The sequence below is a fragment of the Lagopus muta genome, chromosome Z (genome assembly GCF_023343835.1).
Source record: "Lagopus muta isolate bLagMut1 chromosome Z, bLagMut1 primary, whole genome shotgun sequence".
NCBI lineage: Eukaryota > Metazoa > Chordata > Aves > Galliformes > Phasianidae > Lagopus > Lagopus muta.
This window is the reverse complement of record NC_064472.1, coordinates 12,432,017-12,446,602: the sequence shown is the minus strand read 5'-3', so window position 1 is coordinate 12,446,602 and position 14,586 is coordinate 12,432,017. Positions and strand designations below refer to the sequence as shown.

The 14,586-nt window shown below is 34.0% G+C and overlaps 1 protein-coding gene across 5 annotated transcripts in view; it reads left to right on the top strand.

Annotated features, from left to right (window-relative positions):
• Nucleotides 1-14,586, top strand: part of CPLANE1 (ciliogenesis and planar polarity effector complex subunit 1) — a 63,733-nt gene that overhangs the window by 23,343 nt on the left and 25,804 nt on the right. For 4 of the 5 annotated variants that reach the window (XM_048930727.1, XM_048930728.1, XM_048930730.1 and 1 more), the window contains 14 exons: nucleotides 579-802; nucleotides 1,188-1,352; nucleotides 2,375-2,522; nucleotides 2,969-3,078; nucleotides 4,143-4,304; nucleotides 4,485-4,593; nucleotides 5,951-6,257; nucleotides 6,696-7,626; nucleotides 8,626-8,783; nucleotides 10,236-10,372; nucleotides 10,632-10,699; nucleotides 11,855-11,937; nucleotides 13,349-13,417; nucleotides 14,249-14,441. In XM_048930727.1, coding sequence (XP_048786684.1) covers nucleotides 579-802; nucleotides 1,188-1,352; nucleotides 2,375-2,522; nucleotides 2,969-3,078; nucleotides 4,143-4,304; nucleotides 4,485-4,593; nucleotides 5,951-6,257; nucleotides 6,696-7,626; nucleotides 8,626-8,783; nucleotides 10,236-10,372; nucleotides 10,632-10,699; nucleotides 11,855-11,937; nucleotides 13,349-13,417; nucleotides 14,249-14,441 — 2,864 coding nt within the window. The remainder of the gene's footprint in view (nucleotides 1-578; nucleotides 803-1,187; nucleotides 1,353-2,374; nucleotides 2,523-2,968; nucleotides 3,079-4,142; nucleotides 4,305-4,484; nucleotides 4,594-5,950; nucleotides 6,258-6,695; nucleotides 7,627-8,625; nucleotides 8,784-10,235; nucleotides 10,373-10,631; nucleotides 10,700-11,854; nucleotides 11,938-13,348; nucleotides 13,418-14,248; nucleotides 14,442-14,586) is intronic. The other variant, XM_048930729.1, reaches the window with a different exon arrangement.

The window sequence follows — 14,586 nt, the reverse complement described above, 5'->3', positions numbered from 1 at the left end:
AGTTCCTGCTACCTCTAAAAGATGAGAAGAAAATGGAATAATAGGTCAAATAGATCAAACAAATATATATATATAAAAAAAACATAGACTGGATGGGGCCCTGGGCAGCCTGATCTAGTATTAAGTGGGGAGGTTGGTGGCTCTGCAAGTGGCAAGGGGGTTGGACATTCATGATCCTTGAGGTCCCTTCCAACCCTGGCCATTCTGTGATTCTGTGATTTCCCTGTCCTCTCTCATTATTCTCACTGATAAAAGAATTGCTATGATCATTAATAATAAGATGTGCAGTCTATGCCTTCTTTATGTGAAGAAACTTCTAGAATTTATCCTAGGCAAATGCATGGCTGAAAAGTTGTCTTCTCCATATTGAAAGGCAGTAGTTTCTCCCTTAACCTGGTAAAAAGTAAAATTAGCAATTGAATACTATTTCCAAATGAAAAAAATATTATACAAGTAGGTAAGATATATGCACTGTTGTAAATGAACATGAATTCTGAAAATAGAGCTATGTCATTTTAGAATAAATTCCATGTAATGACTCAATTAATTTATTGGTTTCTGTGATTAATATTTTATAGATCCAATTGAAGAAGAAGATGCAGATGTCCTCTATAGTTCAGTACAGGAGCTACTGAAAGCTGCTGTTATGGCAGATGCTGATATTCTCTCAGAGACATTTCAGCTTTTGATAGATTCTGTAAAGGATCTTAGTAGAAAATTTTGTGGTCTAATTCCAGATGGGCTTTATCTACCAGCACCACCATTATACTGTCCTCAGCCAGCTTCTCTCAGTGAAGTGAGTGTATGTGATAAAAATTTTTGTTCCATGTTTGAATGCATTTATGAAATAATCATCTATATTTTTGTTCATTTCAGCTTATTTTTCTCTCTCATGTTTTTCCCTGTCTGTTCATTTACTAAAGTAGTGTTAAGAAAGTTAATGTGTCTTTCTTGTGGGTTGTTTTTTTTTTTGGGGGGGGGGGGGGGGGGGGGGGGGGGTTAGAATGGGGGGTAAAGGAATGGGGGGAAGGGTTCCTCAATAAAGAATGTGTGCTTTTAAGAGGAATGCAAGGAGTAACTCTTAGGAGCAAAAATGATATTTAGGTCATGTTATTTTCTATTCTTTCTGATAATATGTTCTTTATAATTTTTGGCTTTGTCTTTGGTGTGGATTTTCTGTTTTTCAGGAAGACTGCAATGACATTATTTTAAAAACTGAAATAGAAAATCGTCAGAAAGTATCAGGAGTTCTTCAGCGAATTATCTTGCTCTTCCGGGCCGCTTGTTGCTCCTGTCCTGCCGCACAGTGGTATATTTTGCAGCTGAAGTGGGGAAGAAAAATTATGCAAAAAGTAAGCATTTAATTTGTAGGGTTTTTCTTCAGAATTTGATTATCTGTAGCAGATATTACTGGCAGGGTTTTGGTTGCATTATAGGAATATTTGGTCTCACCAGGACTTATTCAAATCATGCTTTTATTGTCCTCATAATTCTGCAATTCCATATTCAGTTATATAAAAAAAAATAAATAAATAAGGAATGTAAATTTATTTGATAATGTACTTCATAGAATTGTCTTCTTTCTGTACTTTCTTGGTAAAGTACAAAATTGTCTATATTTCTATTTGAAAGAAACAAGCTAATTTTACTTGGGAGCTACAGCTTCCTGAAAATGTGTTTCAAATCAGCTTAGCATTGATTCTGTAACAGAGAACATGATACTCAATTCAGGTGAAGTGATCTTGCTTCACAAAGCACAGAGCTCAGAAGGTCTTGCTGTACTCAAGTGTAAGCATAGAACAAAGTTTGGAATATATTGATGAGTGTTTGGTGTATCAACTGAGGCCTTTTTTTATTATTGTGAGTTACAGGTTGACTTGGTAGAGAAGGGTATGTGTGACTGTATCTTCCTTCAACCACTCTGCACCTGCATTCAAGTAAAGAGCTATATTAGGAACAGACAAATAAATACTGTTTTCTTTTTTTTCGTTTAATGGTTACAGAGGCTTAACGCTAGCAATGGGAAATGGTAAGGAGTAGCAGCTGAAATGGGAGGGATACATATTTGCTCTTATGTTTCACTGTACTGTGCAAAGAAAAGCATTTTGTTTGCCGTAGCTCACACTAAACATAGTGGTTTAAATTAATTTTCAGAATATTGATTTGGAGAAAAGGGAAAGCTTAAAGCAGTTTTACTGATCTTGACAGTATTTTGCTAATAACTGAGAGGCTGTACATTTACAAGTAATGTATTGAAATTTTTAACTTAATTTCCATTTCGATATACAAAGAACATTTGTTGACATATATCAATACATAGACACATTGGCAAATCATATCAAAATGATTGATTGTTTACTTTCTCTGTCCATAGATTCGAATGAAAGGGTCTCTTCCTCCGCTGAACCCATTCCCAGAGACTTTGCTTCATTACTGCAATTTCCATACTGCTTTCTGGTCTGAATCTAAATCTACATCTTCTGGAGACCGTCAACTTGATGATATTTCCTGTAAAATTTTAGGTCTGTATGGCATAAAATACAGTAATTCATAGGTGAGAAAAGAACATAATTCCACAGGTGCACAGAAACTCAAATCAGAATTATACTGCATTGCATGCAGAAGAACATTCTCTTTCCAGGTTTGAATTATGCTAGTTATTAAAGCACTGAATCGAAAGGTTCCTGTGCTAGATTGCGTCATCCTCCATCCCTGGAGGATCTAGTGTCTGCTGTAGCCATCAGCAGTCCTGCATACAACAGGGGAGCTGAAACCAGATGATCTTTGAGGTCTCTTCCAAAAGAAGCCACTCTTATGTTTTTATGATACAAATCTAATGAATGTAAAAATAAAACAAAGCAAGAGTTAAAAGAGTTAAAAGAAATTCTGTTCTTCTAGCTGAAAATCTCAAGCTGTTTTATTTTGTTTATTTCAGTAGAGTCTCACCATGTGCATATTTTTCTCATAGGTTGGTTCAGAGAGCTGTGTGCATTGTGTTGGATGTTTCATGTTCGTGAAAGATTATCTGACAGTTGTAGGCGGTACCAAGCTGCAAGGGAAAATGCAAACAGTCATAAGGTGATTACATTACTAGTTTAGTAGAGATACACATTAATTGTATACACCTGTAAGAATAATACTAGACATTTTATGTACATTTCTGTGAAGACTTTTATTTGCAAAGAAGGACAAAATTAATGTGATGTTGCGGTGTGCAGTAAGTACTTGCTATGGAATAGTGCTGTACGTGTAAACTAAAACTTCCTACTAGTTTTTTCTAATTTTTTTTCTTCTGTTTTTGGTTGGTATTCAGCTCAGGTAACAGAAAACAAATACTGCCAGAAGAACAGTAGTTTGTACAATTGCTGACTAATTGAAGTATTTTATATATTTATTTTTCTGCCGCAGTTATTTTGAGTGCTTTCTGTTCTATGTGTATTTAGCTTACAATTTTTCTGTTCATGAAGCAAGTTTTATGATAGAGGCCAAGTCTTGGTGTTCAAAAGAATAATGAAAAATATGAAAACTTAAATGTTTTTTTTCTACTTGTACCTTTATGTCCGAGATCAAGGAAAAAAAGAAAGAAACTACTGACATAAGTATATTTGGCATATATACTGTAATTTTATGGATGTAAGTTTCTATTATATCTGTTTCGCTGCTCAGCTGTCATCAGCAGTTTGCTTCCTTTTTTATTGCAGTGGTGACAAATATGATAGAAGCCACTGACAGTTTGAAAATAAACCAACTCATTGTAAAAGCTTGCTTAAATATCTTGCTCCTAATAAAGAAGTTACTATCACCTTAAGTTACATTAAAATGATTTACTACTCATAGTAATTCCATGTGTTTAATCAAGTACAGATGGTTTAACCAAATATTTAAATGTCACTCTGAATGAATTGAAACATGCTCTTCAGCAGGATATGAATTGTTTTGGTTTTAAAGGATGCCTTTTGTTTTTTAATACAAATTATGGTAATTGCAACTTCGATGTGTTTCCTACTTTTCTCTTTTTTTCTCTGAAAGTTATGTTGATTATAATTTATCCACGAAAGAATCACTGGTTTGCAATGTGTGAATAACTTTGTTGAAATATATTATTTGTTCAAATTTATTTTGATGTAACAAGTGTTTTTTAGGATCTTAAGAAGAATGAGTATGGTGCCTCCACAGTTGAGCATTGTCTGAATGCTGCAGAATGGGCTTGCAGAATGCTTCCTTTCTGCAGGTTCATGAATGTTGAAGAATTAATTCAAGATGTAATTCTGAGCCTGCTTGGAGAACTGCCACCAATCAAAAAGGTAAAAGAAATGAAAGCTAGAACAAAAGTACTAGATATTACCACAAATGTGTTTTGTTTTGTTTTTTTTTCTTCTTGTAAATGCTACTCTCTAGTATTTCTAGGCTAGACTTTCTGATGGTGTAAGTTGTGTTGAAAATTCTCTGTGAGTGACTTTAAAAGAAACTTTGTTTTGTTTCAGGTGGCAGAAATTTTTGTTAAAGCTTTTCCTAATCCTGAAGATGTACGAGTTCCACTAAGAGATAAATATAATGGTCTTCAGCAGCGGCTCAGACACTGTACTGTTCAAGGTAATGTGCATCTTTCTTCAAGAAATACTAAATGAGCATTCTTTTTTATCTTGGTAGTTAACAGGTTATTAGAGGGTTGCGATTAATATTGCAGAGTCTATTTGGAAACCTGTAGCTGAAGGTACTCAATTTTGATCAGTACTGGGCATGGTTTTGTTTGACATCTTCATCCAGGATGAATTGCATGGAGAGGTAGAAACCACTTCAGCAAGTTTGCTGATAATACAAAGCTTGGGGGAGTGGCTGACTCACCAGAAGTCTGTGCTGCCATTCAGTGAGACCTGTACAAGCTTTGATGGAGAGGAATCTCATGAGGTTCAACAAGGGCAAGTTCAAAGTCTACACGTGAGGAGGAATAACTGCACACATCAGTATAGCTAGGAGCTGACCTGCTGGAAAGGATCTTTTCGGAAAAGGACCAAAGAATCCTGGTGGACAATGGGTTGGCCATGATCCAACGGTGTGCCTTTGTGGACAAGAAGCTCAATGTTATCTTGGGATGCATTAAAAAAAGAATGATCAGCAGGTTGAGGGAGGTGATTCTCTCCCCTTTTCACTGCATTGCTGAAGGCACGTCTAAAATACTTTGTTCAGTTGTGGTCTCCCCAGAAAGAGTTCAAGAAAGAGGGGAAGCTACTGGATGGAGTCCAGCGGAGGGCTACAAAGATTATTAGGGGCTGAAGCATCTCTATTACAAGGAGGGGCTGAAGGATCTGTGACTGTTGAGCCTGAAGAAGACTGAGAAGACGAACTTATCAGTGCTCATAAATATATAAAAGTGTGGCTGTCCGGATGAAGGGGTCAGTCTCCTTTTGGTAGTGCCCAAACAAAACGAAAAAAGCAACAAAACGAAGGGCAGTGGGCATAAACTGGCACACAGGAATTTTTGTCTGAGCAAGAGGAAAAACTTACTTTGAGGGTGACAGAATACTGGAATAAGCTGCCAAGAGAGGTGGTGGAATCTCCTTCTCTGAAGAACCCACCTGCATGCTTTCCACTGAAATCTACTCTAGTGAACTTGCTTTAGCTGCTGGTAGGACCAGATGATCTCCAAAGGTCCCATTCAGCCACTGCAATTGTGTGATTCTTTCTTCATGCCTCATGTAAAACAGTTACAATTTTTGTTCAAACAATTTTAAGAGCATTTTGTGGCAAGATCTTTATTTATAATATGTCTTTGCCAATAAGAGCATATCACAACTTCCATGTCAATGGTTCTACCCATTCATCATATTTGCTGTCAGATTTTTAAATGGCTGCAGTTAATGGTGACATTTGTTTATGTCTCAGTCTGAAACAGTAAATCAAAATTGAAAAATTTGCGTCTAAAATGTCTCTTTTTTCTTTTTTCAAGCAGATCCTGAAAGTGAAGAAATGATGTCTGTTGTCATACAGGCTATGGAAAAAGCAAGAATGAAGAACTTGAAGCTTGTAATAAAGAATATAGGACCTATAGAAATTAATGTTTGGGAGCCAGCAGAAGAAGGAGCAGATTTTCAGGAAGAGCACTATTATGACAAGGTCTCTCTAGGCACTAGTATAAGCAGAAGCACACTTACTGATCTTGGCAATCCTCAATTGCACAGTGAGGCTGAAAGTGTAGACACACTTTCAGATGCTTTGCTTGTTGAAGAAACAAGAGTTCAAACACCTTTACCTCAAAGGTATGAAAAAGTGGTAGCAGAAAACACTTAGTTAAGAAAAAATATAGTTGTTCTTCTATTTTACTAATCTTCTTGTCAAATACAATAACTGTTACTTTGAGTAATTTACCACATGAAAAATGAATTTCGTCAGATCTCAGAACTGATGATATTATGTCAAGCAACGTGACTAATATTGTTCTTGAAATGTAAATCATTATTAGCTGTGTCCAAATGCACGTATGATGTTTTTGAGCTCCTATCTTTGTGAGAACTATGGATTTTATGTTTGATTTTTAATTTGCCATCTTAACATTGCATTAGTGTAAGCTTCTTTTTGTCAGTTTCCTATTTTTAACAAAAGAGGATGAAGAAGTAGTAATGCTCCATTTACTTATTTTCCGTGTAAATCTTCCTACTGTTGATTTTGGTGTTAACTCTTTGTTTGTTGTCTAACAGGGAAAATGAATATCAGAGACAAGGGGAGATAGGTAGCAAAAATGCTACCTGCAAGACAGGAACTCTGACTTGGAAAACAAAACATATGGAGAAAGCGTACAGAAAGGACTCACAGAATCAGTGTTATTTGCCTATAGTTGGTGCATGGGAATTTGAACGTGATGATGAAGAGTATGTTAATTTCTTAGAGCTCTTTCTGAGCTATGTTCTTGAGAGAGATCTGTTAAAGTACAGTGATCTCAGAATTCCATTTCTTACTAGCTTCTCTGGACTTCTTCGAAAGCATGAATTAAACTCTCTCTTGTTTGATATTCATACAACACTAAAACGTCGACAAGCAAAAGCAAGAAGCCAAAGTGTATTTAGAGCAGGGTCTTGCTATACTGTCACCCTGACATCCTGCAATTCTGAAACAGTTTCTGTCCATCGTGTAAACGGAAATGTTCTGGAAAGTCCAGACATTGTACAGTCCACTGTGCAGACGACAGAACCTTCTGTGTATAACCCAATCAAAGAAGTTAAAGGATTATTTGGTTTAAAACGCAAGTCAATTTACAGAGCTCAGAGTGACAATCAAGAGGTAACTGTTGCATCAGCAATCCAGACTGTTCCTAAAGATACTGCCCATACACCACAAACCCTGGAAACTTCTAAATATGTGTACAAAACTGCTTATTTTCCCGATACTTTACCAGGAGAAGAACTAGCAATAGAACTGACGGATAAATTTAGCAGTATTGCAAGATTACTTGAGTGGATGATCAGATGGTCTGACAGGAGACTGCTGTGTGGTTCCAAGAAACAAGACTCCATAGAAGAAAGTCTTCCAATGATACATGTGAAGACATCAGCAGCTGCTGTTCTTTCTTCCTTATGGCTGTTAGAACAATTGTGCAAAGATGGAACACAAGCAAGGAGTGTAACATTTAAGGTAAGAGAGGGGTGGAATAAGAATAAATTTATGCCAGCAAACGAAATTATACACATCTTTTACGTTATAGTTTGATTCTCAGTAAGAAAAGGAGTGTTGATCAATAGTCTTGAAGTGAGGAGTTGCTCAGAAAATATATATTTTCCAGAAATACCAGAATTTTGGGAAAACTTCAGCTGAAAATGAAAATCCTCTTTTAGAAGTCATATTTAAAATCATTTACATAGTTATCACAGTATTTGAGCAAATGCTTAGAAGTTACGTCACTGTGTCGATTATTATGTGAAGAAAGCCAGAATTGGTGACAGATTATTGGAGAAGCAAGATTAATTAAAGAATGTTTTGTCAAAGGAAACTTGAATGCAAGTTTATTTGTCCTTAGAGGAAAGCACGGTTGCATTTTGACTAAAGCTGGATGTTAATTTGTGAGAAGTGAACTTTGAATTTCCAGCTAACACTGTTAAACTTGGGAATTTGTAAAAATAAATAAATAAATAAATAATGCTACATGAAATGCTTTGGATGAAGAAGGTTGTGGGGTTTTTTTAAGGTCTTTTCTCACAGAGAGATTTTGACTTGTATTTGGTTTCCATATGCTGTTTTCTTGCAAGCACCATATGTACTTTACTTACAACTTACTGCCAGAATACTAGGTGTGCTAACTATGCATGATTATGTAAGTTTTTTGCCTTTCATACAGTGATAATTTGAAGTAGGTCTATTTTACTGGTGCTGAAACCAAATATTATTGCATTTCTTTTATGGAGAATATTAATTGTCACATCAATGACAAAGGAATCATGAAACATCTGTTATTTCACAATTTTTCTACATAACTCAGAGGACCATTTCTTTGTTAATCAAAAGGTGAAAACTCAGACTCCATAGTTAAGTGTAAATCCAGAATTTCTCCATTGCAGAGGAAAGTGTAAGAAGATAAACATAGCGTATGAAACAGTATTTTTAAAGTCTTTTTTTTTTTTTTATTATTGTTAATAGAATGCAGGTAATCAGTGTCTGAAAGAATCTACATCTCCATCAGAAGCACAGCCTAGGACCAAGAGAGAACGTGGAGTAGTTGAAGGCACTTCAGCAAATCCTCCAGCTGATGTCCATAACGTACAAGCCTATGACAACCTTTGTGAAAACCGTTCAGGGTAATTTTTTTTTATCTAAGAACTCCAGTTTGTCATTCCCCAGCTAATGAACATAGTGAGATGAAGAGTTCTGCTGTTTCTGCATGTTATATTATGTTAAATTTTGAATGTAAATTCAATCTCATGCTCAAATCTAATAGCTATACGTAGTCTATTACATCACTTGAATTTATTCCTGAAACAGGATAATATTATATTCTTTCTATATATATGTAAGTTACTAATTTTGGTGGAGATGTTAAGGTGTTCTCTTTTATACAGTAATATTGTCTCAGTTTTGTAGAAGAGAATCCAGATTTTTTTATGCCTCATAATATCACATGATTGTGTCAGTTCTTCTCAAATCGGTGACCAAGTCTGTTACAAGAAATATTCATGAGAACTTAATGTATTTGGTCATTCTGTTCTGTTTATTTCTCATATTCTGCTCCTTTTATTTCTCATACTTAGAAAAAAAATCTTATGTTTGCTGTTTAAACATTATCAGGACTAACACTGTTGGAAGGAGAAGTCTTGAATATTGTCCTAAAAATTGTTGCAAGACTTCGCATTATAGAATTTTTGTAATTGACAAAAAAAATCAGACCAAGTATCTACCTTCCCCAGACATACCTCTAGGTAGCAAACAAGATGGCTGTTTCGTATGAATTGAAATGTCAATTTACATCACTGTTCATACAGTTAGCAATGTGGAAGTACAGTCCAGATTTTTGATTTAGTAACTATCATCATTCTCTCAAATAACAAGCTCTATACAGGGAGAGAGAGAACCTTCATTCTTATACTGAGATGATAGTTCACAATGTTAATTGTTTTTTCTTGACTTTTTTTGTTGTTTTCATTTTTCCCCTGGATCTTTAATCTAGCTATGTTGATGTATGTGTCAGAAAGAAAGATGGAAAAGGGGGTAAATATGTATTTCTTCATATCTTAAACACTTCTGGAGATGGAGATTCTGTAAACTGATGGCTTTTGTAACATTTGTCTCCATCTACTGCTGCGCTAAAGAAATGAAAGATCTGCTGTTAGTATTTAAAGACACTGGTGTGTGTTTCCTATAAATTTTATTTTATTTTTTTATAATAAAGGAAGTTTCTGTGAGGGACATAAATGTATTCTTAGGCAGATTATCTAAAAGTCACAATGCAATTTATGCCTTCCGTTTTCTTTTTGGTAGGTCATATGTGTTCTTTATGTCTTTCTGAAGAGCATGTGAAAGGCTGTCCCATTAATTTCAGTAAAATGTTACCACTATTCCAAAAAATAGTATTTATCTCAGTTTAAGTAAAATTTGTTGGGGAATTTTATATGATTATATCACAGCAGTGTTTATTTTACTGTTATACTCTAGCCTGCAGTCTGAGAGGAACAGTATATTTAAATGAAGTCTGATACTTAGGTTATTTTTATTGTGTGTGTTTTTTTGTTTTTTTTTTTAATTCCAATGATCAGAATGTCTACAAAATCAATATGTTTTGCTAAGAAGGAAATTAAACATGGGAGTTGTTCTCTGCCTCATGTGACTGAAGATCTTAATGAAGTTGAGCCATTTCTACAGGAGGAGTCAGACATAACATCACAAAGTGAAGGTTTGTGTTTATGCTATATTCTTTTACTGTTGTCTGACATAGCAAAGTAGGAGCTTTGCTGAAGTAGAATTATACATTCCTTGCACATCACATCAGTAGTAATAGCACAAACTATGAATTTGCTGAAAGATAGCTCAACCCTTTTTCTTCCTCAATAGGAAAAAAAGTGGACTAATGTAAACCAGCCGACAGAAATTGTGTAACAGTGCTGTATGTCATATCGTTTTCTGATTTAGAATAATTCTGTTTGTTTTTGTAGAGTGCTTTGAGGAGCCATTTGAAACTCCAAAGAGCTCCAATGGCTCTATCAGGATCAAACCTGGAAAGGCAAGTTATCAGTTATCATCTTGTCAAGAATTCCTCAATGTAATTTAGAAATGGAGATCTTGGTAGAATTTTTTCCCTACTGAAATCAGTAGTAAAAATTATTAGTACTTAAACAGTAGTAAAGTGTTAGAGTAATGCTTACTCTAAACATTTTTTAGTATTGATTCAGTGTTTGTAAAACTGAGTGTGTGTCTGCCTGTATCAACAGGCATATAATTAAGTTCCATAACAGGTTGTGTACCACCGTATATAAGTATATACTATTTATGTACACATAGATATGTATAAAACCATGTAAACTAAACAAACAAACAAACAAAAAACAGGTGGTCTTCTGTTTAGCAGAATTTTATGACTATTTTGTTTACCGTAGCTAGCTGTATTAAAGCTTATTTCCTAAAAAATGTATGCTGACTTGGAAGTTGTCACAGGGTGACTAAGTAATGACTTATGACTTGTTTGCTTCCTTGCTTACCTGATTTTTAAATTAAATGTATAAAGGTGTATTATTTGTTGGAGTCTGAAAAGTCAGTTTAGATCTATAAATTAGCCTCATTCTCATGTATCATCCAAGAGAACTCTCCTGTATTTGAAATTGGCTAGGAACTATTATGAACGAATGTGGATTGCAACAGCTTACTCTCCTGTAGTACTTTGGATTCAGTGCTGTTAATAGAATTAGACCCAGTAATGGAATGATTTTCAATTCCCCACTATGTATTACTACATATTACTATAGTGAATCTGTGGCATATGTGAAGTCCTGGATTTATTTCAGTTTCTTAGTTTGTGAGTAGCTTCTATGTACAAACTTTGTTTCCCTATTGTCATCCTTAATAGGAGGTGTGAGATTAGCAGACTTGATTTCCAGGGTACTGTATGTGGATACAAACTTGAAAATAGAAACATATAACAACTAATTTAAAAAAAAAACAAAACAAAACTATATTTGGATGGAATTATTAAGATATCTCCAAATACGTAAGCTGCAACTGTCCTCTGATAAGTGTGTAATTTTTGTTGTTTTTGTCAGATTTTTTAAAATGACTGTTTAATGAAAAATATGTTTGACTTAGGCTAATAAAATAACATTTCATTGAAGCAGAAGGGGTATGTAAAAATTTACAAGTTGAGACACATCTTTTTATTTTCCAGGACATCTCCAATTCAGCTGTAGATAGTCCACAAGAAGACCAAAAGATGAAAAAAGCAAAGGAAAGAAAGGCTGAACAGAATGTGTGAGAGACTTACTATTTTATTTTTCCCTTTGACTTTGTTTAAAAACAGTTAAAATTTTTGTTTTGTAGTTTTGCAGTTATGCTAATGATGGGACTCAGTCAAATCTGAATGGGTTTGTTACTGTAGGAACAAACTCATAGACTGGAAGAAAATTTCAGTCATGTTCTATTTCACATGAATAGGCATTTTGCATATACAAGGTGCTGGGTGGATTAATGATTAGTTTAGAAATGAACGGGTAATACAGGCATGGTTTGTGGTAAGGACTAGTATTTTCTTTCTGGTTGAAGTATGTAACTGGAGAATAACTGGAGAAGTTTCCAGATTGAAAATTCTTCTCTGAAGTTGGAGAAGTATCTTCAGACAAATTACAGAGGGAGAGCTATTTTTCTAGGAAATTTAGTTGTTAACTTGTTAAACAATTTAAAAGATACAGATGAAAGTGAATATAGGTGGTAAATTCATCATCTCCTGACAGAGAGAGGGAGATATTTTACAGAACTTAATTTCAAGAAATTTACGTAATTTTGGCTTGTTTTAAATTTAATGTGAGCTAGATGAATATTTTAAAATACATTTTAAAATAAAATAAAATAGTATCATTTAAAATAAAATGGAAACAAGGGAACAATCCATAAAGCTTGATTGTTACATCATTAGTTGGAGTTGATTACCGCTTAGTTTAATTTCTTTGAAGCTTTTCAAGGGAAGAAACTTTATTCTAAAAGGGTTTTTTGTTTGCTATGAAGAATTAGTGTTTGGGGATTTTTTTCATTTAATGAGAAATGTAACCACCTATTTTTATTCTTTTGTATCAATTTTCTTTATGATCCTACCAAATTTGTTTGTCATAATGAAACCTTTTTCTATAATACATAGTAACTGACTTTAATATCTTATTTCACTGGCATATAAATCCATATTCTGTTTATGTAATATTTGTTAAGAACTCAAGAATGGCCAGCTTTAGGGAAATAAAAGTTTCCTTATGACTCTGGCTTTCCTTTTTTTTTTTTTTTTCTTGGAATGCAGATTGGGATCATATTAGCTAATATTAACCTGTATTGCTTATTGGATGTTCTCTTCTTTTGACTGCTCCAAGCAATCTGTTGTTTTTTTGCCTGTTGTTTGTGTGAACAGCCAGAACCTTTTTCATGCTTTTGTTTGAGTCAGTTTCTAATTGCTAGGGAGACAAAGCTTGAATGTCAATATTTGCCAGCTCAAATTGCAGCGTAATGCAGTAATGGAAGTAATACAGTTCAGTATAGCTCTGATAAGGTGGCATTCAGGTATCATTGCTTTAAATGTACAAAAGTGTTTGTACATAAAATGGGGAAAAAATGAAAAGCACAACAAATTACTGTAGCACTTACAATGTCTGTTTTTTTGTTCTATTGTTTTATTTTGAAGCATGACTGAGGTTGCTACTAGCACCATTTCTCAATCATTCTCTTTAGAGCAAAATTCCGAGGTTCCCAGGTAAGGTAAACCTATGGTGTTTTATACAGTGAAAAAAAAAGCTCTTGTTAAAAAAGCTCTTGTTAAATTTTTAGTGTTAAGTAACATAATTTTTATTGCAAAATATTTGTACGTGAAAACTGTAATACAGAGTAAGCTTTCTGAAACATTTTCATGCCATAATCCTTGTGAATCACATACTCTTGCAGTTTTTCCAGGATAACACATGAATAAAACTTCTTAAAGTACCTATGACAAGATATAGTCTTATCATAATATAATATATATCTTTGTGAACAACTTGAAAAATATGCTATTTAATATCATCTGGTACATTGTATTTTAATATTTTGTAATCTGCAGTTTTATTGTTGCTTTTTAATTATCCAAATAGGTAAAGTCACGTTTAGTCATTTAAGTGAAAGTAAATCAGCCATCTCTTATATTTCAGCTATAATTTAATAAATATAATATATTTCACTATATTATAGTGTCCATCTCTATTTTCTCTATCTTTTTGGTTTTATGACTAGCAGGACCTTTTTCTTTTGCAGCATTGTTTTCTTCTGTATCTCTAGAAAAGCCAGTGTTTCAGTCTCCCTGTGACTGAAAACTGTAGATCTTATGTCTTTACTGTTATTTTTCATTCACTATGTCATTAAGTGCTAGGAAAAAAAGGCCTATGTGAAGATAGTGCAGTGTTAATTGTTAAATTTTTCCAACAAATTCATTATATTTTAGATAAATCAAGATATCCTTAACATTTTGTGGATTAACTTAAGATAACCTACTATATGTTTTCTGTACTATGAGTGTTTTTAGCAATTTTATTCTTTTCATTCTACTGTTAAGTAACATAGAGATTTCTGTAAGTCACGGTCAGCCTTCCCTTGCTGCTGTGTCAAGTATATCAAGTGTTATCTCCAGTACTTCAATTTGTGCAAAAAAGGAAGACATCAAGAAAGAAGTCCCAACAGAAGAGAAACTGAATACATCAGAGACTGTCAGACAGATGCTCCAAGATGAAATGTTTAAGTTAGTTCAGGTAAGAATGCTTCATTGTTGAAAATTGTGTTCCCAGTTTAAAATGGTATTTAACGTACAATTGGGATAATTACTGTTTTAAAGTATTTGTTTGCTTGTTTTTAAAAATTATTAGCATAATAATGAAAGGCTGAATGTGTTCTAAT